Source organism: Leptonychotes weddellii, chromosome 9, assembly GCF_054177405.1.
Source record: "Leptonychotes weddellii isolate Sample4059 chromosome 9, ASM5417740v2, whole genome shotgun sequence".
Taxonomy (NCBI): Eukaryota; Metazoa; Chordata; class Mammalia; order Carnivora; family Phocidae; genus Leptonychotes; species Leptonychotes weddellii.
Window position 1 is genome coordinate 120,585,650 of NC_138377.1, and position 23,325 is coordinate 120,608,974.

Below are 23,325 nucleotides of genomic sequence, written 5' to 3' on the forward strand. Positions count from 1 at the left end.
TTACTTACTAGAATACTAGTTTATTATAAAAGGACGAAACTCAGGAACAGCCAGATGGAAGAGGTGCGCAGGGCAAGGTAGGGGGGAAGGGTGCAGACCTTCCATGCTGTCTTGGAGCGCGCCACTCCCCCCAAATCCCCAAGGGGTCACCAACCCAGGAAGCTCTCTGTCCACCCATCCTTTTGTATTTTTATGAAGGCTTCATTTCATAGGCAAGACTAATTCCATCATTGGCCATCGGTGATTGAACCCAATCTCTAGCCCCTCTCCCCTCCCAGGTCAGGGGGTTGGACTGAAAGTTCCAACCCTCTAGTCACATGGTTGGCTTCCCTGGCAACCAGCCCCAATCTTTAGGTTACCAAGGGGCTTTCTAAAACTTGCCTCCTAAACATAATGAAAGACACCTTGATTGCTCTCAGCACAGGAAACTCCACAGGTTTTAGGAGTTTTGTGCAAGGAATGGGTACAGAGACCAAATATATATTTCTTACTATAAATCACACTATCAGTCTTGAATATAGTCTCCACCTCACTCTGGTGATTCCTTCCCTTCTAGACTGGAGGTCCCTGAGGCGAATATGCAGCATAGTTCATGTCTACAACTCACCCCAAAACCCAGAAAGAGAAAAGCACCCCTGGTCCTATGCCCTCTCCTAGCACCCATGTTTCACTCCCGGGGCAGCACAACTGCCTGTGAAATCAGCAAGCCTCAGCTCGGGGACATCTCCCCTCTGCAATGAGGTTCAGGGCAAGGAGGACATATCAGGACTAGGCACCTCAAGTTCAATCACAGAAAGCAACCTCCCCGACCCTGAGTGAGAACACAAGGCTACATCGGAAGCAGAAACAGAAATCCCATTTCACCAGCTTACATCACACAGGCCAGCTGTCTGAGGAAACCAGGAAGCTGGGATCCAAGATGCAGCCTGGCTACTGGAACCATTATCCTGCGCAGACGGAGGCATGCCTGACACCCGCCCTCCCTTCCACTCATTTAGCAAATGTTCACTGAGTGCCTTCCGCGTGCCAGGCACTGGGACCAGTGATGACTCAAGGAACACAAGGGGATCGAGAGCCCCAGCCCAGAAGCAAGAGATCAGCCTTCTCCTCCTGTACCATCAGTGACGTCAGACTCTTAGCTGAGTCCCATCTAGCCATGATTTCCCCTTTTGTAAAATGGAGGGGACAATCGGAGCCTGTTTATTTCACACAATTGTTTCAAAACAGATAGGACTAAATTGTTTAAAAATTGCTTAAAAATTAAAAAAGAATGAAAGAAAAAAAAACAAGAAAGAGAAGAAAAGGGGGAACCTGAGTGGCTCAGTCAGTTAAGCACCTGCCTTCAGCTCAGGTCATGATCTCAGGGTCCTGGGATCAAGCCCACATCGGGCTCCCTGCTCAGTGGAGAATCTGCTTCTGCCTCTCCCTCTGCAATCCCCCCACTCCTGCATGCGCGCATGCTCTCTCTTTCTCTCTCTCATAAAAATAAAACCTAAAAAAAAAGGAAAAAGAAGGAAAAAAGGAAGAAATTTTCCTAGGCTAGGCAGATACACTTTCATATCAAATACAAAGTGAGGAAAACACAAAATGGCTAATGGCTAAGGAACTGCATAGAACTAGTTTCTTTGCATGAGCCTAGAAGCTTTCACAGAACTCGGGGTTTTTAGAAGGTCAATTCATTTCCTTCGGTTCTCTCTTTCTGGGTCCAGGAAGCTAACTGATTCACTATGAAGTAATGCAAGATTCAACTCTCAGCCTGGAAACAAGGGAAATCACCCTAAGAGATGGCTCTCTCTACACAGGGAAAAGCCAGTCGTCCTCAAAGGACAAAATCAGCCGAGACCCACAAGGTGATAAACTCGTTTATTTCTCTGAATTTAGTTGGCTGCGTGCTGTTCCCTGCAAAGACGGGACAAGCACATAACGTCCTCGAGGTCCCGACCACAGGCCTGGTCGAGTATTGTCCACTGGCGGCCCCGCCCATCAGAGGTCCAAGAGAAATCTCCTAACCTGGGCCAGGTACTTCGGTTTCAAATAGTCACCCAGCTCATCCTTACAGACCCAGACATGATGGCCCTTCTTCCCGGTCTGGGAGAAGTCTCCAGTTAATAGCAGTGCTTTGAAGAAGAATACTTTGGCCCCGAGGCTACTCTCTGTCCGCATAGCTTGAGGGAACTTGAACTTGTAGTGGCCACAGGGGGCATTTCCCAGGAACTTGGCTTCCAGGTTGTTTTCTGAAGGGAAGAGGGGAACATTTGGGAGATGAGGATGCACCCACCTGTTTACTCTGGCTCCCCAAATCACTGGGGGTCTCTGTGAGAGCCATTTCCAGCGCGAGGTAAAGCAATCCCTGAGAGTGAGGATGAAGGTCATTCCTGAAGAGCCTGTCCCCCTCTCCATCCATGGGCTCACGGGCTCTAGATTCACTGGGTCCATGCCATGTGCCAAGCTACTGCTCTCAGACTGAAGTCAGCGATGCCATTCAGAGACCACTACCTGGAATCAGAGCACCAAGCTTCTAGACTCAGCTCAGCCACCGTCTGCTGATGAAGGACCAAGACACTTAGTATCTGTAAAGCAAAGCTCATTAGCCTTTCAAAGGGAGTGTCATTTGAAAAGCATAAAAAGGACCCAATTTGACTTCTGTGGGGTGAAAACATTGTAACCAAAGTTAAAAGACAAAGACAGATGGCTGGATATTATCTACATCTATAACAAAGGGTTAACAGCAACCGAGCCATTTCAAAGGAAAAGGGGAAAGGACAGATGAATGACAGCATTTGGAGAGCCAGCTAGCTAAACAGGAAAAATAAAGCTGGATTCCACCAACCTCAGTCCTCACATCAAAAATGATACCACACGGATCAAAGATTTAACAACAGAAATTTCACTTTTGTAAAAAGATTGTGTATTCTGGATGGTGGTTTCATGGATATTTAATCTTTTCTGAATTTTTCTGTATTTTCAAATTTTTCATTAAAGGAAAAAAAAAAAAACCCGGAAGAGTACTAGAAAAAAATGTGGGACACTTTCCGTATAATTTTTGAGAGGGAAAGCCCTCACCAAGACACAAAATTTTAAAAATCCATAAAAGAAAAAACTACTGGGGCGCCTGGGTGGCTCAGTCATTAAGCGTCTGCCTTCGGCTCAGGTCATGATCCCAGGGTCCTGGGATCAAGTCCCGCATCAGGCTCCCTGCTCGGCCGGAAGCCTGTTTCTCCCCCTCCCACTCCCCCTGCTTGTGTTCCCTCTCTCGCTGTCTCTCTCTCTCTGTCAAATAAATAAAATCTTTAAAGAAAAAACTATTTACATAAAACTAAATCTTTCTACAAGGAAAAACGAAGCATAAGAGTCAAAGGCAAAATGGCACACTAAGAAAAATATTTTCAACACACTCCACAAAGGAAGGGTGTCTTCAGGTGTAAGAAGTACCGACGAAAAAGCCAACAAATCTACAAGAAGAGTGAATTAAGCATATGAACAAGGAGTTCACAGAAAAATAAATACCACTGACCTATAAACTCATTAAAAGGTGCTCAATCTTATTAACAACTAAAGAAATATAAATTCAAACAACAACATGTCATTACTGAAGTCCCAAAACTTGGGAGCTATCCACTACCTGTCAAGGACAAGAGAGAAATGGGCACTCTCACACCATCGGGAGGGGGAGAAATTAGTGTGAACCACTATCTTTGGCAAGAGTTACCAATTTTAGGGCGCCTGGGTCTCAGTTGGTTAAGTGACTGCCTTCAGCTCAGGTCATGATCCTCGAGACCCGGGATCGAGTCCCGCATCAGGCTCCCTGCTCAGCGGAGTGTCTGCTTCTCCCTCTGACCCTCCCCCACTCTCATGAGCTCTCTCATTCTCTCTCTCAAATAAATAAATAAATAAAATCTTAAAAAAAAATCCTTTAAAAAAAAAAGTTACCAATTTTAATTATGCATACCCTTTCGTCCAGTGACTCTGCTTCTAGAACTTGATCCTCCCAGATACATTTCTCTGCCCGCATGCACAAAGGTGACTACACAAGGACGCTCATTACAGCTTACTTGTAAAAGCAACAGACTGGTGAAGTGAATGCAGTACACGTGTATTATGAAATCGTATGCTGGGGTTCGAAAGCGTTAAGGTATGGCTTCACATGCTGATAGACAAAGATGCTTAAAAGCTGCATAGAAGAGAAATGAAGGTATATAACCATGCTCCTACTGTGTGGGGGAGAAAAATCAGATGAAGTATGTATGTACTTGCAATTTCTAAAAGGATATACCAAAAAAATTAAATAAATAAAAAATAAAAGGATACACCAAAAACTGTTAACAGGGGATGTCTCTGAAACAGAAAAATTACTTCTCACCCTGACATTTACTAGACACTGTTTTGATAATTTTCTTTTCACCATATATAACGAACTGCTTCTCTCAATAGTAAAAAAACAAAAAACAAAAAAAACACTATTGGCCTCAGAAGAGGAACTGATATATGATGTGAGCTCACCTACAACACAAAATGCCAATAGGGGGTATCTGTGAGTGGTGGAATTACACTGGCTTTATACTTTATACTTTCCTGAATTTTCTCCTTATTTCACTGAATATATACTTATTTTTCTATAATCTGGAAAAAAAAGTTAAAAAATATAGTCAAATCAAGAAGAAAAAATAGTTCATTACAAACTGGGTAAAGAATTACAAAGAAATGCAAGTAGCCAGTAAACACATGAAAATATGGTCAATCTCACTAACAATCAGGAAAATGCTAATCCAAAAGAGATCATTTTGTACTAACTAGATAGGCAAAAATTAAAGAGACAAGTCCATGTGTCGGTGGGGTCTAGACAAACGGGTATGTACATTCTGCAGGACAACTGGACAGTACCCGTGGAAAACTTCAATGCGTTCATCCTTGACCACTAATTCCACCTCGAGGAATTCCATCTTGCAGGACTTGGGAGTGAGGTGCCAACAGGGAGGAAATAAATGGACTCTTTTACATGTATGTATATATATACACATACACATACACACACACATTTTTACATTTTTTGAGCTTTTCTTGGCCATTTTTTTTCTATTATTTGCCGTTTTAATAACTTTGCAATAAATCAACATGTTTTCTTCGTTATGCACCTGTTTAACAGTGGTATGTCATTCGTAGGTCTCCTCTCATGCCTATTTATTACAGCAGGAACGTTACAAGGAGGACAGTGAGTTCCGAGGTGGAAGCCCTTTCCACGTGGCACACGGGAGGGAGAGCAGAGCATCCATCATGTATGTGTGAGGGAAGCTGAGCATCTGAACAGTGATCCCGGTGAGAAACCCACATGCCACCTCCTCAGGGACAGCTGAGGCCGTGGGAGAACCGCGAAGATCCCCACCCACTCCATTCTGTCTCGCTCCTGCTCTTGCAGGCCACACGGGGCCCTCGTGGGGAAGGAGCAAGGGGGCACTCCGTGCTGCTGCTTCGTTAGCAGGTGCTGGTGACAAAGGGCCAGTAGAGCGCTGTCGATACTGCCAAATCTACATGCTTAATAAACACTCAGCGGGCATCTACTGTGAGCTAGGCTGAGAGCTGGGATGACAGGCATGATACTGCCTGTACCTTTAAGGGAGTCAGAATTCTAGCTGGGGGGCAGAAATGTGTCAATACACAGATTACAGGCAATGGAGTAAGTGAAACAGCGTGTTCTCCACTAGAATGTAAGCTCCCACAGAACACGGGTAGTGTCCTGTTCCTCACGGTGACCCCACTGCCTGGACAGTGTCCAGCAAACGGGAGGCTCGGAGTAAATGTTCGCTGCATAAAGGTTACAGGAACCTAGAGGGAGGAGTAGCTCTGTCTACCTGGAGGCCTGGAGAAGGTCCCATCACAGAAGGTAAAATGTACAAGCTTAGTCTTCAAAACTGAGTAGTCAGACCAAGGAGGAGTAAACTGTTCCAGTCAGAGGCCAGGATGCCACAGAAGAGATGCATGAATGACCACATTACTGGAGGAATGAAGAAGGTCTGCTAGGTTGGAACTCAGACCATACATCAATATGTGGTCAGATGGAAAACTGGCAAGCTCAGGACCAGAGCAAATGTATTTGTAGGTCATGCTTGAAAGTCTGAGCTTTTATGGGAAACCTTCTAGGCAGAGAAGTGTTTGAAAGGTCATTCTGGAAGCACTGAGGGGCATGACATGAAAGCAAAGGGGAACTTATTTAGCATCCACTTCAAAGGTCCAGTGCCATGGTTCTCAATCACTGTGACTTCACTCCCCAGGTAGTATCTGGCAATGTCTAGGGACATTTTTGGTTGTTACACTAGGGGGAGTGGGAATGGGCTAGCACTACTGGCATCTAGTGGGTAGAGGCCAGAGATGCCGTCAACCATCCTATAATGCTCAGAACAGCCCCCACAAAGAATGCCCTGGCCCCAAATGTCAACAGTGCCACGGATGAGAAAACATGATCTGGTGAGAAGCAAAAAGGGTGACAGCTACCACTGTGGGAATAAAGAAAGAAATACTGAGAACAGACCAGGCAGGACTCGAGAACTTCGGGATGTCACAATGAGGTCAAAGATGACTCCGAGGTTTCTAGTTGGGTAAATGTATTAAGTGTCAGGCCAGTATGCACGGCTGCAAGGATAAGAAGAGGTGCAGGCTGAGAGTGGTAGGATTGTCAATTTTGAAAGTACACACTAAATTTTTAAATCTCGGCAAGGGACAGGGAGAGCACAGGGATGATGCCTGCCAGCCCGCATCCCCAGAGGGTATTTTAGCAGACCCCGAGATGTGTGTTGAATTGAATGCGTGCCCCTCAAGCCAACCATTTTAAGATAAGCAAATAAGCCTCTAGGCACTTTCCAGGTGGCGGCCCCTGTGCTGGGCCCTGGGGCAGAACCTAAATCACAGCAGAAACCGCTTTATCAGGGATAACAGATTGTCAAATACTGAGTCACCAAGAAATCTTCCTCAAAATGACACCAGACTGCCAAAAAATGAAAAATGTCCTCATTTTCAAAGAGACACTCAAAATTCAAAGTCAATTTTAGAAGGCAGTGGATTACCTAGACAGAGACATTCTGAGAGACCAAGTACTTCTTCAGGATCTGAAGTATGGGCTAAAGAGGGAATCATGAGTGAAAGGCTATATTCCAGATATGAAAGAACTAAACACACTTCATGTCTTTTAAGTTCTCAGCACAATGATGTTGCTTAAAAAAAAAAAAAAAAAGGATTAACTCTATGCAGAGCAGATCAGGAAAAGATCCATCCTATGAAGAGGTGAAATAAAATCCACTTCCTCAAATAATCCATATATTAAATTAATCAAAAACATGGGAAAAGATAAAGCCAAACAGCAAATCATGATCATTTTTATGAACAATAAATAATGAAGCTTTCAGTGGTGTAAAAACTGAAAAACATTTTACTGTAAATACTGATGACTGGAATCCTGTCTGAACTGTTCCACTCGTGTTCCAAACAGAGACAGAAATGGCACTAAAGAGAAGGTGAGTAGGACCCACGATGGCTACCCACGACAATAAAATCTTACAATCGTGGGCTCAAGGGAAGATGTGGGCCAATTAAACCTGAGAAGGTACTAGAATTATCTATTCCTGTGGAATATGCCAAACTGTGGAAACCTGGAAATGAACACTCTGTACTTTGCTGGGGAGACAACAAGGTTTACTGAGCAGAAATTGAAGCTCTCCATTTTTCAGGTACAAGAGCAGTTGTTAAATTTGCTGAATGAGGAAACCACGAAGATGCACCCTTACGCAACACCGACCTGCTCAAAGAGAGGCACGAGAGGAGGAAGGACCTACAACGAAACTCTTGAGTTCCGCAGAGGAGGTAAAGGCCAAACAAGAGGATCTACTCAGCCAACCTGACAGTTTTACCAACCTCCCCAGGCTTGGAGCTAAGACCAAGCAGAGTCTTTATGAAGGAGCCATTGACTAAAATTTCCAGATCAAATCCTGTTGTCAGACCTCATGCTTTCCCTTCAGAAGAAGCAGCCACTGTGGTGGATATTATTATTTAGCGAGTGAAAAAGTAGATTTTAGGAGGAAAAAAATTCAACCCACACAAAGGATGGAAAAAAAATATGGAGTTCAAGAAAGCAAACACTTTTTACAAGTAAAAGAAAGAACTATTTCTTCTACCATCAATAAGACCAACATGCTATATTATAAAGAAAGAAAGAAAAGAAAAGAAAGTTTTAAAATCTCAGTGGAACAAAGTCTCTCACCTGATCTAAAATTCTTTCTAGGTGAAATTTTTATCGATTTCAAAGTTCCCATTAACGACACACACTTCCAATCCTTCCAGCCATCCTCACAAGTCAGTCTGCAAATCCCACGGCTGAGTGTGAAGGGAGTCTCGTGAGCTTCAGATAGAGGCAGAGAACTCACCTGAGAGCGCGGCCAGGGTTCGCTCCGCTGTTCCCCGGAGGGTTTCCCCAGGCTGCCACTCTGCCTGGGGAAGCATCCAAACATCCTGGTCTCCAAGCTTCTCCTTGACCAACAGAACAAGGTTCCTGTCTAGCTTCCGGTGCAGTGAAGTTCTGTCATTCTTTTTATCGGCTTCTGTGAAGAAAAGGGGATCAGAGAAGACAAAAAGACGGTAATCTGCTAGAACCAAGGAGAAGAGAGTTTTTAGTCTTCCTTTAAGATAGAGCTATAACCTTTACCCTCTTATAATCAAATTATGACCCTGACCTATCTCTCTAATTCAGACTCTTTAAGGGTAGAGTCTCACAATCTTAAGAAAACTACAGTGTAGGAAGACAAAACCAAAAGCTGAACTTCTCCTTTGAAGAGCACAACGCAAGGTACTTTGAGCCGCTGGAAAAGAAGCTATACCCACACTACTTCAAACACTACTACTTCACTGGCTTTGACACTATTACTGACTTAACTTGGCCCCACTTTCTCTGTTCTTCAGTCTCCATCTGTGAAACAAAGGTAAGAGAACTCAATCCTCTGCTTTAGGAGAGATTTCAGATGAAACACAGGAAACCCTAGTGGGAAAGGCTTAATTTCCCCCCACTCTCACTCCCAAACTCGGAGGTAAACTCAGATAACATTCATGAAGTTTAACTGAGAGAGAATAGGTTACCACAACACCCTTACCTCCCACTCAAAACTAACATCGGCCTTTAAAAATTATATTAGGCTGGAAATGAGGAACAGGGAAAAGAATTTATTTTTCTCCCACCTGAAAGAAGTTTTGCAATCATTTGCTACTTAAAATACAAAGCAGGGGCTAAGCAAATGTCCTCTGTCTGGGAACCGAAATACCCCCCTTTTCCTTCTTTCTTGCTGGCCTGAAAAGACCACAAACCTGTTATGCGAGCTCCAGGTTTGAACTGTAGAAATTTCTGCTCCCATACATCTTCCATATCCTGCACCAGCAATATATTCTGTTCATCTTCTTCTTCATCATACAAGTCAGCTTTCTTCTTTGCCAGTCGTTCGGCTTCATCCAAAGCACGAAGCTCATGGTCCGAATACATACTTCTCTCTACCTCAATCTGGGAAAATTAAAGGACAAAAAACAAAACAAAACAAAAAACAGGCAGAATAGAAAACAGAGCTATAGCACATTTGACATACTCAGAAGTTTACCACCCAGCATAACCAGACATACAATCAAAACACCACAGAAAAAAAAAAAAAAGAAGGGGCGCCTGGGTGGCTCAGTCGTTAAGCATCTACCTTCGGCTTGGGTCATGATCCCAGGGTCCTGGGATCGAGCCCCACATCAGGCTCCCTGCTCGGTGGGAAGCCTGCTTCTCCCTCTCCCCCTGCTTGTGTTCCCTCTCTCACTGTGTCTCTCTCTGTCAAATAAATAAATAAAATCTTTAAAAAAAAGGAAAAAGTCACCCGCACTTTGGGCTTGAGTTACATTTGCTAAAATGTTAGAATGTGATTGGAGGTCAAGCTGCTACAAAGAACAGAGGACTGGGACAGGCACTGCCTGCCCACTTAACCACACTCCAGTCCTGTCAGTCCTTGATCTCACCATGGACTTCCCTGCCTCAGGGAGTTTACAGATGTTGTTCCTTTTTCCTAGAATGTTTCCCCTCATGCTCGTCTCCTAGGAGATTCCTACTCATCCTTCAGATTTCAATTTAAATATCACTTTCTTAGGGAGATATTCCTTGACACTCCCCATAAAATCAAATTAGATGTCCCCGTTAAAACTTTTTACAGTACCCTGTGTCTTCCTTTATAACACTTAGCAGGCTCTGCGGTTATATAGTCATATGATTATCTGGTTATTGACTGGCCCACCTCCACTAGACTGAACACTCTGAGAACCAGAGGCATGTCTGTCTTACACATCTCTAGCACTTAACAGTGTCTATACAAAATACGTAATAAATGATTATAAAATAATAAACTATTTACAGAATAAGTTTATAAACCAAGTAAAAAGTACGAAGTGAAGTTTAGAGCTCTCAGCAGCCAACACAGAAAACATCTCAGATTCTAGGGAAACAGCAACCTTCAATCACTACCTGTTGGGATTTGAGCCCCTCACAGCCACTACACTGAATATTTGCCCGTTTCCTCACTTGCCACTCACACAGACAGACTTTATCACTGTCACCTAATAGATGTGCCCACTACCGTCTCCTAAAACACCACATCACAGACTCTCTCCTCTCTACATCATCGACTACCTACGATAGGAACTAAGTCGTCTTGTCACCACCGCATACCTAGTGTGTTCAATGAAAAAGAAAAGCAACTCTAAAGAGTTGCCTAACGTGACAACAAAGACAGCCAATGAAAACAAACTTATTGAACACCTTCTATGTACCAAACCAACCCAGTAAGGTGGACACCGATGCTCAGGTTGAGTACGCTGAAGTTCAGAGAGGTGAAGTGACTTGCCCAAGGTCACTCAGACCGGTGCCGGAGTCGGGATCGAACCGTGGCCCACGTGCTTCTGTTGGTTCCCCAACAGCACCTCGAAGCCGCTAGCCGCACCTCAATCCTACCTGTTGTAGTAGAGCCGCCATCTCTTCCTGCAATGGAGTCAGCGGCTTCGAGACCAGCGGTGGCCGCTGTAGGCACACCGCGCCCAAAAGGCGCCATGGAGACCCGCTGCTCGAGGGTGCAGCCGCAAGGGCCAGGCTGCGAAAACCCAGGCTACCGGCCCAGAGCCCCTCGAACCGCCGCCAGCCCTTCGCCACCCCAAACAGAGTCTGCCTTATGGACGCCGCCATTCTTCTACCCTCCCACAATGTACCGCGGCTCCCTGCGGAGTCCTGGGCCAATCCCATGCTCCCACAAGGCAGCGCGGGAGCGGCAAGACGGAAAGAGTTCTGTCGGGTGAACAATTAGAATGAACCATTCCAATATGGAGGGGTGGGCGAAGATCTCATGTTAGAAGGTTAGGGGAAAGGGAAGAAATTTCCAGTTGCCACTCGAAACGATAGTTATTGTAGAGCATTTAAATGGGAATAAAAATCTTTAGTGGACCTTATGAAGAGGACTGAGATGACTTTCCTTCTACGCCCTCCCCCACAAGCGCTCGTGGTGCGGGCCGCTGCAGCTGCGCCGGGCTCCGCGGTCGCCGCGGACGGAAGCTGACGGGGGTCAATCCAAGTCATGCAGGTGGTACGAAAGACGGGGTCTTGGTTCTTGCGGTCGTGGGCTTGGCCACCGACGCCCAGGTAAGAATGATCACACACACACACACACCCGACTGCGCTCCTGCCTGTGTCCCTGAGCCGCCTGGACTGCAGTGGCCTTTAAGCCTGACCTCACCGAGCCTTCCTTCTCCGCAGGGTCGTGGCGGGGGCGCCGGCCTCCACCATCCACACCGGCGCCCCGCAGCTGCAAGACGCGGCGGCCAGTCAGGAGGTTGAGGAGAAGGCGGCGGCTCCGGCTTCGAGCCGCAGCAGCTTCAGGTGAGGGCCACTTAAGCCCAGCTGTCGGGACACCGGCACGGCCGTCCAGAGACCGAGAACCAGTGAATTCCCAACTTTGCCACTTGACATCTTTGGGACCTTATGCAAATTAGTACCTGAGCCCCAGCTTTCTCGTCTACAAATGGAAAGGATGCCGAGAGAGTTTGCGAGGATCAAATGAGATGAACCTTGGCACAAAGTGGGCGCTCTGTGAACAGTTTGATGAATGAATGAGTGAATGTCGGAGGTGTATAGTAAATACCACTTTTTCCCTCTGAGAGGGGTATCACGGCAGACCAACAACCTTCCCTGGGCCTCGGATGCAAAATGGGAGTTGGGGGGCAGGGGGCGCTACGCTGTGGTGTAGATTATTGAGTTGGGGCAGGGTGGATTTTGTGCTCAGCCCTGGGGACTGGCCCATTGCTCTCCATCAGTGCCACGACCCCTATGTGCATTCACATCCATTTAACACATGTTTACTGAAAACCTGTTTGGTGCCAGGCACTGTGCTAGGGTGCTGGGAATACAAATACAAAAGATCATTCTTCCCCCACGAGTAGGTCACAGGCTACTGGGGAAAACAGACATGCAAGCATTTTCAGCATAATCTGGTCAGTAGTGTGCTGGAGGTAAGAACTGGTTGCTTGGAAGTATGAAGGAATGAGTGTCTCACTCCTGAGGAAATCAGGCAAGACTACCAGGAAGATAATGTGGAGCTAAGAACTGAACTGAATGAGAGTTCAGCTGGACAACATGAAAGATGATTTTAGGCAAAGCTAGTATTCTGTGTAAAGGCATGCAGTATGAAAGCACATGGTATATTCAAGTGTCTGTGTGATGGCAGATGAGGCCAGCAAGAGAAGGAATCAGAAAGCTGAGGGTCTTATCTGTAACAGTGCGACTTTCACACTCTTCCCACTGTAGACAGTGGGGAGCTCCTGAAGGAACTTAAGCCAAGATCCTGTTGGAGTCATTCAACAACATCAGGCACTGTTTTAAGGCATTAGGGACACATCAGTGACCAAACACCCAAAAAACCCTGCCCCCATAGAACTTAAATTCTAGTGGATAGGGGGCAGTAAATAGAAAACACGTAAAACATGAGGGTATGACAGATGGTGAGGGTGTGTCTAGTGTTTGGGAGGAATAGCAAGAAGGTCAGTGTGGAGGAGTGAGGAGTAAAACAGGAGATGGGGGAAGGGGATGAGTGGTGCAGCAGATACACGGGGTGCATCTGTTCCAGCTTGTAGGACTTCGTGAGGACTTCAGCTTTGACTCAGAGTGAGATGGGAAGCCACTGAGAATTTTGAATAGAGAGTTGAAATGATGTTGCTTCATTTTAAAGAGTCCCTTTGGCTGCCGTGTCGATATTGAACTGTAGAGAAGTAAGGATGGAAGCTGGGAGACGTCTTCTAAGCAGTTAGAAGATTTCTGAAATAATCCAGGCAGGAAATAATGGTGGCCTGGACCAGGATGACAGCTTTTGGGGTAGGACATACAGAAAGTGGGACCAACAGGATGTGTTCATGTAAGGTGTGAGGAAAGGAGAGGAAGGAAGGAACACTAAAATTTTTGGCCTAAGCAGCTGGAGAGGTGGAGTCATCATTTCTTGAGATGGGGAAGGCTGCAGGAGTTCGGCTTTGCTTAAAATTAACATCCAATGGAGATACACTGTAGGCTTTTAGAAATGGGCTTCAGGGGACTGATCGGGGCTAGAGACACATATTTGGAAGATTCATCATATCGATGGTGTTTAAAACCACAAGACTGTACAAGATCATCAAGAGAGTAAAGGTAGATAAAGAGGAGAAGAGGTCCAAGGGCTGAACCCTAGAGCCAAAGAGACAAAGACGGAAACTCCTGAGAGGTAGTAATAAAACCTAGAGGGATTTTTTTTTTTAATGTAGTTCAAGGCTGGAGAGATCAGCTGTGTCAGATGTTGTTATGATAAGTCATTGTGCTGGTGACAGAACTGCTCATTGGATTTAACATGGTGAGTTGGTTGGTGACCTTGCCTAGAGCATTTTTGGCAGAATAATAGGGCTAAAGTCTGATTGGAGTGAGTTCAAGGAGAATAGAAGACAGAAAGAAACGTCAAGTGTAGTCAGTTCTTTGAGAGGGAGTAGAGAAATGGGCAATAGCTCAGGGAGGCTTTGAGATAAAGAGGTTTTTGTTTATTTGTAGGTTGGGGAAATGACAGCATATTTTGCTGATGGGAATGATACGGGATGGAAACATTGCTGGAGTGATGTCCTTGACAAGTGGAGCATCATAAGAGGAGAGAAGGCAAAGATTGTGGGCACAGATGTTTGGTAGTGGAAGCTGGGAGAAACTCTGATTGCTTGTATTTCTCTACAAAGGTCATCAGCTGGCCGTGAGGAGACAGGAGGGAAGTGGAGGCTTCAGTAGACAAAGGAAGGTATAAAGTAGTCATCCAGGAGAGTGGAAGGATAATTGAATTGGGGACATGCATCCAGTGCTGAGGGCCCACTCGATGTTAGAAGTCATTAAAATAAAGCAGTAGTTCTCAACTGGGGCAATTTGGCCTCCAAGAGGACTTTCAGCAAGATCTGCAGGCATTTGGGGTTGTTACAACTCAGGACAGTGGAGAGACAACTAGTGGGTAGAGGCCAAGGATGCTGCTGAACACCCCGCAACACGCAGGCCAGCCCCTCACCACCAAGAATTATCTTGCCCAAAATGTCAATAGTGCTGAAGTTGAGAAACCATGCTGTGTAGAGACCAGTCAACATTGGTGTGGATTTTTCTCTAGCCAGCCGTGCAGAGGCATGCCCAGGCTCAGAGTGGCTGGAGAGATGGATTCAGCCAGAGTTGGGGTTTGCCAGGAAGGTACGATGAAGTAAGAGGAGGCGGAGGACTGAGGGGGTATGCAAGGGAGCGATGATAATGATTGGTCATGAAACTTACTGGAGGCCAGGAGAGAAGAGAAGGCCTGGGGGTGGTGAGGGAAAGTGAACCAGTGGGAGAATCGGAGCGCTTGGAAGGGTTCCTGGAGTGGGGGTCGCATGGGTGTGCCTGGAAGTGCTGCTTGAAACCAAGGTCATGATGAAGTTGCAGACATGGCAATGACAAAGGCCAGGTATGACCACAGGAGGAAGTAGCCAGGCTAGGATAGAGGACACAGGATCATTGGAGAAAAGGAGGTCAAGAAACAGAAGCCATATAGTTGGAAGGATCTTACGGAAGCCGTACGTATAATTATGACAGGAGTGGTGAGCCAGGACTATCAACGCTGCATTTTTCTACATTTATTTGCATTTTTAAAAAATCATCTCTAGCCACAATTAGAAAGTGGGTTGCAGACCGTGAGGCCAGGCTTTCTTTATCTGGGGATGGAACTACAGCGGACCCGGCCCAGGTCCTAGCGTCTGGCGCACTGTCAGGGTCTGTTTGGCGTGGTTGCCCTCCCTCCCATACCTGAGCTGCTTGCGGTGGAAGTCAGCCCTCCCAGACCTTCAGCGGGAGAGAGCAGAGGCTGTTTTCAGTCCTCAGCCCTTCTGAAGAGACACCGTGTGTGCTGGCCCCTCCATTTTCCTGGTTGTGAGCATGGGTATGAAGAGGCAGCAGACCAATGTCGGAGGGCTTTGTCTTTCCTTTGTCTGGGCCTCCCCCTGGTGAACCACTCGTTCGTTTGTACATTGGACCTGGTCGGTTTAGAGGCCTGATCTTGTCTGTGCCTTTAATTAAATGGTTCAAGTTCCAAATCCTCCTGAGTTCAGAACCCTTGCTGTATATGAAAGCATTACACTAGTATGGTCAGACTTTAGTAGGCTTAGTTTTTGGACCCCCCCCCGAGTCAGTAGGGGAAATGATCCCTGGGGAAATGATGATGTCCTCTCAGAGCCTCGTCTACTTTCCATCTTGGCTTGTAGGTTGAAAAGCTGGCAGCCTGCTGAGGGGCCGAATCGTCTCCAGATCAGGCCTAGCAGGGAGAAACACACTTGTAACTCTTGAAGACCATTGCGTTATTTTCTGTTTTGTTTTTTAAAAACATCTCTAGGAAAGCGGGTGGGGCTTGGCAGCAGGATGGCTCTCCTCTAATATAGTATTTTCTAAACTGCAGTCCGTTGAATTTCAGGAGGCATGAGGAGGTATAAAACAGGTCTGGTGCGTGTAGGCAGGATGCAACAGCAGGCTTATTCACGTCTGGAATGTTGAAGGACAACTGTATGTTTGAATAAAAGGAAGGACAGCGTTGCAGACTGGGCTTTGAATTGAGACAGGTCTCCTAGGCCCAAAACCTGGCTTCCCTTGCTGACCCTGTTCTCCTATTTGTATCTCAGTTTCTCCACCTGCACACAAAGAATACTGACCTAGAGGTAGCCAGAGGACAGATTACACCGAGATAGAGAAAGATCTTGAACTCAACACAATGTCTAGATCAGTGTTCTCAACCCTGGGTTCGCATCTGGTTCACCGGGGATATTTTAGGAATAGATTCTCGGGCCCCATCCAGAAGTGAGGCGTGGCGATTAAGCATCAGAATCACGAGATTCTGCCATTCAGCCAGCACGGAATGCTACTGGTCTAGGCTAGAGGTTGGCAAACTGGGTGCTACCCAAATCTGGCCAGGTGCCTGGTTTTTTGTAAATACCGTTTTACTGAAACACAGTCACACGCGTTAACTTAACTGTTGTCTGTGGCTGTTTTTGCACTCAAGAGGCAAAGCTGAGTAGCTGAACAGAGACTCCGTGGCCAGCAAACCCTGAAGTATTTACTATCTGGCCCTTTACAGAAAAGGCTTGCTGACTTCTATCATGGGGGATGCTGGATTTTTTTTTTTTTTATAGTAATGATACTATAAGTATTATTAAAATTATTTTGTCCTTTTTTATAAAATAGAGAGTCAAGATACATCTGAAACCAGAAATAGAGATTTGACTTTATTTATTTTAGTTGCAGAAAGAGTGTCCCATAGAGAGTTGAAAATACTGATCTGAATGTACTAGAAGGGACACAGGAAGGTAGGGAGAGTGGATTAAATGCTCTTCTTCTCCTAATGGAAAGTCACTAGGTGTGTCCAGAGTCGACACTCGAGAAAAGACCACCTCGGCCCAGTGTTTGTGGGTACAGCTACAGCACCAGACCGACTGGGGGCAGCTACCCCAGGAACAGGTCCCGGGTGCAGTGCTGCTGGTTTTCATTGACTTAAAACAAAAAAAACCGGGATTTACCTAAAGTGTTTCTTTAATTACAGCATTTACCCTCCAGTTCCAGGACAGGAGAGCCCTCTGAGGTGGGCAGGAAAGAAATTCGAGGAGATCCCAGTCGCACACATTAAAGCGTCCTACAACAAGTAAGTGGAAGGAGCACCTGGGCAGATCTCAGCGGGGGGTCGGGGGGGCTTCTTTCTCCTTCGTGGGGGAGGGCAAGCCCAGGGGCCTGCGTTCCGCACAGTACTGTTGATGCAGGGGTCCCCTGGCGCCCGTCCTCCCTGTTTTGAGAAACCACCTCTGTCTTTATAAAGTTTCTTCAGATTTCATGAAAACATGAACTAGGTTGGGCAGATCCTAGTGTTAAGCTTTCTCTGCCTGCCTTAGGACTAGTATTTCCTAGTTCTGCTCAAAAGTTGGAGAGAGTGTTTATTAGGGTGCATGGGTTAAGTGTTACTGGGTACTAGGGAACAGAGGATGGGTGAGATATACATGAGAGAGGTGGTTTAAGAGTTTATGATTTACTGACAAACTAACCAAAATGTAAATCTGCAAGTAAGTATTGTCCCTTTGAAGCACTCACCTTGGGCCACTGTGCACTGACCTCCAACCTCATAGGGCTACGCAGAGTCGTGATTCAGTGCGTGACTTCCAGATGAGTGTTGGGGCCTTCCCAGGTGCATGTTGGCAACAGAAACCTTGCTGACCTCAGGGACAGCTTTGCAGGCCGGCCCCCACTGGGAGATGGGCTCATTGCTTAGTCACAGCCTGCCCAGGAAGCGATTCAGAGAACCGTACAAGGGACTGTCGGTGGTCAGGGATGGCGTGTGGAGCACAGCTGAGATGCCAGAGGATTCATCCAGCATTCATGTGACAAGCTCGAAGTGAGAGCAGCTGGGTTTCTTTTTCTCCCCTGCTCAGGCTAATAAGGACATAGGTTAGCGCTCTCTGTGTAAGCGCCTCTGCTGAAGTTGTGTCAGGGACAAGCAGTTCTCCTGCGCTTCTGTTCAGCACGGAAAACCCGGGGAGCCCTGCCAGGGGGAGAGGGCAGTGGTAGCCAGGCCAACAAGCAGACGGTCCGGCCCCAGGTCCGCCCACTGGCCCCCCCAGCACGGCTCCTCCACCTCCCTCTTGACCGGAGTCCTCAGGGAGCTCCTCAGACCAGAAGATTCAGTGATGTTGGCCACGGGGAAATGAAATGCATGTCTAAATATTTCTTGAAGTCAGAGATGACTAGAAAAGTTTCACTTAAAAAAGTTTTGTGATCGTGGAACAGAGTGTCATTAGCATTAAAATGATCCAATATGGGAATATTGCTCACTTTTTTAGGTATGATAATGGTTTTATGGGATTTTTTTAAGTCATTATCTTTTAGAAATATATACTGAAATATTTACTGATGAAATGATGGGTCTGGGATTTGCTTCAAAATAACCCATTGTGGAGGAAGAAGGGAGTAGAAACAGAGTTTATAGACAAGACTAAATTGGATAGGAGTTAATTCCTGAAGCTGGGCGATGGGGTCCATGGGTGTTCATATACTCTTCTGTTCATTTTCGGGTATATTTGAAACTTTCCCTAACAAAAGCCTTTTTTTTTTTTTTTTAATTACCTGATGTGAAACATGTAACTTCTTAGAAAAAAAGCCCGACAAAGGTATCAAATCTTAGATACTTCTTCTGGATGACATTTAACCACCCCGGATTCTGCAGCTTGTCTTAGACTCCTAAAACAAAATACCACAAACGGGGGGCTTAAACAACGGACGTGGATTCCTCACAGTTCTGGAGGTCCAGGAGCAGGGAGCCAGCGTGGGGGGCTTCTGGTGAGACTTCCTCTGAGTCTCGGGTGGCCGGCTTCGCGTTGTGTCCTCTCATGATGGAAGGGGCGAGGGAGCTCCCTGGGCCCCATTCGTGAGGGCTCCACCTCCACCCTGATGACCTACCCACATCCCAGAGACCCCCCCTCCAAACACCATGAGGTTTGGGGTTAAGATTTCAACATGAATTTTGGGGGGACACAAGCATGCAGTCCATACAGAGCAGTCCTTAGATGATATGACGTGTCCGTTTTTGATGAGGTTTAGGGGGTGATTCTGACCTTTCTTGACACCTGCTGTAGGAGTTCGAAAAGCATTCATCTGAGAAGCTCAGAGGGGAAGTGGCCGAGTGCCCTTTTCCTTCGCACGTGGGCTTGCAGGGGCCTGGCTTCAGTGCTCTTACTTCCCTGACCGGTCGTTAATGTGCTGCATGCCTCCCTGCTTCCCCAGCACACAGATCCAGGTGGTCTCGGCCGCTCACCAGCCCCTTGCGCGCACTTCCTGTGGCACAGAGGGCTTCCGGAACGCCAAGAAGGGCACGGGCATCGCCGCACAAACAGCAGGGATAGCCGCCGCCGTGGTAAGTGTGCTTTCTGGCTCCTTCTGTGGTGCTCCGGCCTCCGCATGGCTGATCGCCGTGAGGAGGATTCTCCTCGAAGCAGTGGTGTCCCACAGCTCTTGTTCGATGCCCCAACCTTGGCGGCAGTCTGAAGAGGTCTGTCTCTCTCCTTCCCTCATGCGATACCGATTTCATTGTGAGCTGTTGCGGACCTTTCTAGAAGCCAATTGGCAGTATGCTCCTATTAGTATATTTATTGACCATCTACTATACGCCAGACCCTTTACATTCATTACCTTAAATGCTCAGAAGACGCTCAGAATTACCCGCGTTTTTGAGAGCCAGTTAAGATCCAGAGTGCTGCTTGCTTTGAGTCATTGGTCCGGGGCCCCGGCCTGTGCGCGGTCTACCATAGCGCCGGCCTTACGGAGTTCACGTTCTGCCCAACAGGAAGTATTTCCTGAAGGAAAACCTTGGCCTTCAAACAAAGCTTGGTGCCCCAAAATATTATTTGCTGTGTATTAATGATCATCAAAATACAATACAGATTTTATATACTTGAAATGTCAGTGTTAATAGTGGCTTCTGCGTGGTAGGTTGAGTGACTTCTCCAGACTTTCTATAATGAATAACTGCATTTATAATCAAGAAAGAAAATTTTAAATGATAACACTTAAAATTTTCAGTGATTTAAAATAACGCTTTTTAAGTGGGTTATTTAAGCGAGGCCTTAAAATTCTGCCTTTACTGAGAAAAATGTGAGCCATGTTCAGAAATCTCCATCAGGTGGCAGTGCTGCCTGGGGTTAACAGGGATCACAGTTGGCTGTAAATCTAGAATCCGACATGTGCGGTGCTCTCTGCCCGCGTCTGCCTAGCACCGTGACCATCTGTCCTTTACTGCCGTCCCTGTTTTCTGCCTGTTTACATATGTGGGTGTCGTCTCCCCGGAGCGCTAACCACTTGCTCTTCCTCTCCAGAAAGCTGCAGGCAAGGGCGTGACCCACGTCCGAGTGGTGGTGAAGGGCCTGGGCCCAGGGCGCTTGGTAAGTGGCCGGGAGGCTCTGCAGCGTGTGTGCTTCCTTCGTGAGAGAAACGGGGCTTGAGCACAGAGTCAGGAGAGTAGACAAACCCTCTCCTGGATTTCCAGGATGGCTTGAGTGTCTTTCTGGTCTTCTAACCTACTGAGCTTCTCAAAAGCAAGCCCAGGTCACCGAGTTTAATTCATCAGACCCTTATGGAGCACTTGCTGTGTGCCAGGCACTGGGCATAGGAAGGTGCTCCGTGGGGGACTGTCACAAGTGGGTCCCCCAGTACAGACTGGTGGGTGTAGCGGTAAACTCGTGCCGAGGATGCTGGGAGCCCACTGGGTATATCCCCAAAGAGGTGACACCTGTACTAACTTTTCAAGAAGAGCAAGGCATTAGCCAGGTGTGCGACGAGGGAGGGGACATTCCAGGCAGAGGACACTACAAAAAGGTAATGCTTAAGGTGGGTTGGGATTTACAGGTAGTCTTGGTTTTCAGATCATAAAGCACAAGGTGGGAAGTGGCAGGTGCTCCTAGAGAAATGGACAGCAGCGAGGACGCGGTGAAGGGGTTTTGTTGGGAGTCTGTGGGGAGAGAACAGAATCAGGATTGTAGGGATCAGAGCCCCCACCCCGTCCGTCTCCAAGCCCTCCGTGGACGTGCTGGGTCCATGGCATTTCTGCTGTGCCTTCTGCTCCTTCCAGTCTGCCATCAAGGGACTGACCATGGGCGGCGTGGAAGTGATCTCAATCACAGACAACACCCCCATCCCACACAACGGCTGCCGCCCCAGGAAGGCTCGGAGGCTGTGACGAAAGGAAGCGTGTGGCTGAACCTGGCAAGTCCCACCTCCAGCTGGACCTTATAGAAGGCACACTGTCCGAGCTCTCCCCAGAGCAGGGCTTGCTGGGGACCCCCTTGCGTGGCGGCCTCGCTTGTCCCTTCGACTGGAGACCGGGGTGCAGAAGGGACTCGAGAGGAGCCCCAGGGCAGCTGCGGCGCAGACTCCGCAACCAGGAAGCGCTGCTCTGCAAGCTAGACGCACCTCTGCCGCCTGTCCTAACGTGTGAGCTTTGGCTTGCCGAGTTGCGGGCAGTGATCCCTGTGGCCTTCCGAGAGTGAGGGCGCAGGGCGCCTGGGTGCCGCAGTCTTTTGAGCGTCTGCCTTCCGCTCGGCTTGTGGTCTCGGGGTCCTGGGATCGAGCCCCGCATCGGGCTCCCTGCTCGGCAGGGAGCCTGCTTCTCCCTCTCCCTCTGCTGCCGCTCCCCCTGCTCGTGCACTCTCTCTATCTAATAAATAAAATCTTTTAAAAAAAAAAATGAAAGTGAGGACGTGACTGTGAATGGGGAGGGGAGACCTCAGGCGGAGGGGGAAACGTACGCACAAGCCGTTGCTTACCCGGCAGCCTCCTCCCTGCTCCCAGATGTTTCCTTTCAGGCCCCAAATGGAGATCTGCTTGCCTCCTCCCTCTGGAGTATTCTGGTGGTAGAAATCCCACCGATAACGGGCATATTTAAAGTTAGCGCCAGCGGTGTGGGAGGACTGCCTGAGCTCCCCCATGGTGACGTCTCCTGCGCACGCGCCGGGGCCTTCAGCAGTCCCAGCGCCCGAGATGGCCCGAGATCCAGGGACCCTGAAGGGAGGAGGGAGAGGGGTATGAGACGGGATTCTCTCGAAAACTGGCTGGATGGAGGGATGGGCAGGAGCAGTGGACGGTGGGGAGCCCCAGGCAGGACTAGCTGCTCAGTGATCGCCTCTCAGCTCCCAGACACCACACGGGAGCCCAAGGCGAGGGGTCTAGAGACCCGACAGGAGGGACCCCGCCTCCTTGGGCACAGAGAGGGCCAGGGTGGAGAGCATCGCAGACAGGAGGGAGCAGGGCGCGTCCTCAGGAGCGCCGTTCCTCCCATGTGAGCAGGGACCAGGGACCAGCCCGCTGAGCACAGAGAGGTAGTGCGATCAGCCTGGACTCCAGCGACTTCATCCACAGGTGTCCTCTTAGGAAAGTGACTGTGTTACACAAGGTTGGGGGAGGCGGTGGGGCGGAGACCACAGCTTGGGCATGAATTTAAAAGGAAAAATGTCTCCCTACCGCCTTCTCTTCTGTCCTCAGCAGGATCTGTAAAGGTTCACTTGTGACCCTTGACTAAAGAAACCCAACTAGAGACCTGTTGGATTAAGGCCATGGCCGGAAGGAGTTCCGCCGTCTCACCGTCAAACTGCCCATAAACGTGATTCATGAAAAAACATGAGCGAGTGCTCATGCAGCTCCTGAGAACCGCTCTGGGATTTGATACGGGTTAGCCTTTATTCAGGTGGACAGAGGACAGTCGGACAGTTTATCAGGCAGGGCCCAAGCAAGAAACAGATGGTTCAAAAGGTTGAGAAGGTTAATGAGGGCTCTTTACAGAGGTGTGGGCAGGCTTGAGGGAATAAACACCCCGGAGCACTCAAGGACTAGCCAGAGCCCGAAGCCATGTGTGTGTCCCTGTCCCCCCCGCCGCCCCCCAGCAGCCGGCAGGGGCAGGAACAGGAGGAGCACAGCCTCTGCCAAACCCTGGCCTGGCTGAGAAAGGAAGGAAATGCCCTCACTGTTCCCCTCCCTCCGATCACCTGCGGGCATCCCAGTGGCTGAACCCAACCAGAAGCAAGAAGGGAGGGGAGCAGGCTGGTGTGGTCCTGGAGGGTCGGCCTCCTAGGCCACAGAATGGTGTCCTCTGTCATTCCTGAAACCCTCCATACACTGTCGTGTTAGAAAATGTTCTTTTATTTACAGGAGGGCTTTGAAATGGAAGGGAGTGCTCAAGCACGGACAGGACACTGGGA

The 23,325-nt window shown here is 47.9% G+C and overlaps 2 protein-coding genes and 1 pseudogene across 2 annotated transcripts; 2 read left to right on the top strand and 1 right to left on the bottom strand.

Annotated features, from left to right (window-relative positions):
- Nucleotides 1–1,846: 1,846 nt before the first annotated feature.
- MRPL46 (mitochondrial ribosomal protein L46) lies at nucleotides 1,847–11,259 on the bottom strand. The gene is made up of 4 exons (XM_006733117.3): nucleotides 11,006–11,259; nucleotides 9,340–9,529; nucleotides 8,409–8,582; nucleotides 1,847–2,234 (listed from the first exon to the last, which is right to left on the bottom strand). The coding sequence occupies exons 1-4, from the start codon at nucleotides 11,231–11,233 to the stop codon at nucleotides 1,984–1,986; spliced, it is 843 nt and encodes a 280-aa protein (XP_006733180.1). The 5' UTR covers nucleotides 11,234–11,259; the 3' UTR covers nucleotides 1,847–1,983.
- On the top strand, nucleotides 6,617–7,919 carry LOC102736560 (tudor domain-containing protein 3 pseudogene; annotated as a pseudogene).
- Nucleotides 11,260–11,431: 172 nt separating the features above from the next.
- MRPS11 (mitochondrial ribosomal protein S11) lies at nucleotides 11,432–21,823 on the top strand. Its single transcript, XM_006733115.3, has 6 exons — nucleotides 11,432–11,683; nucleotides 11,798–11,920; nucleotides 17,139–17,237; nucleotides 19,364–19,493; nucleotides 20,452–20,517; nucleotides 21,204–21,823. The coding sequence occupies exons 1-6, from the start codon at nucleotides 11,619–11,621 to the stop codon at nucleotides 21,309–21,311; spliced, it is 591 nt and encodes a 196-aa protein (XP_006733178.1). The 5' UTR covers nucleotides 11,432–11,618; the 3' UTR covers nucleotides 21,312–21,823.
- Nucleotides 21,824–23,325: the final 1,502 nt, after the last annotated feature.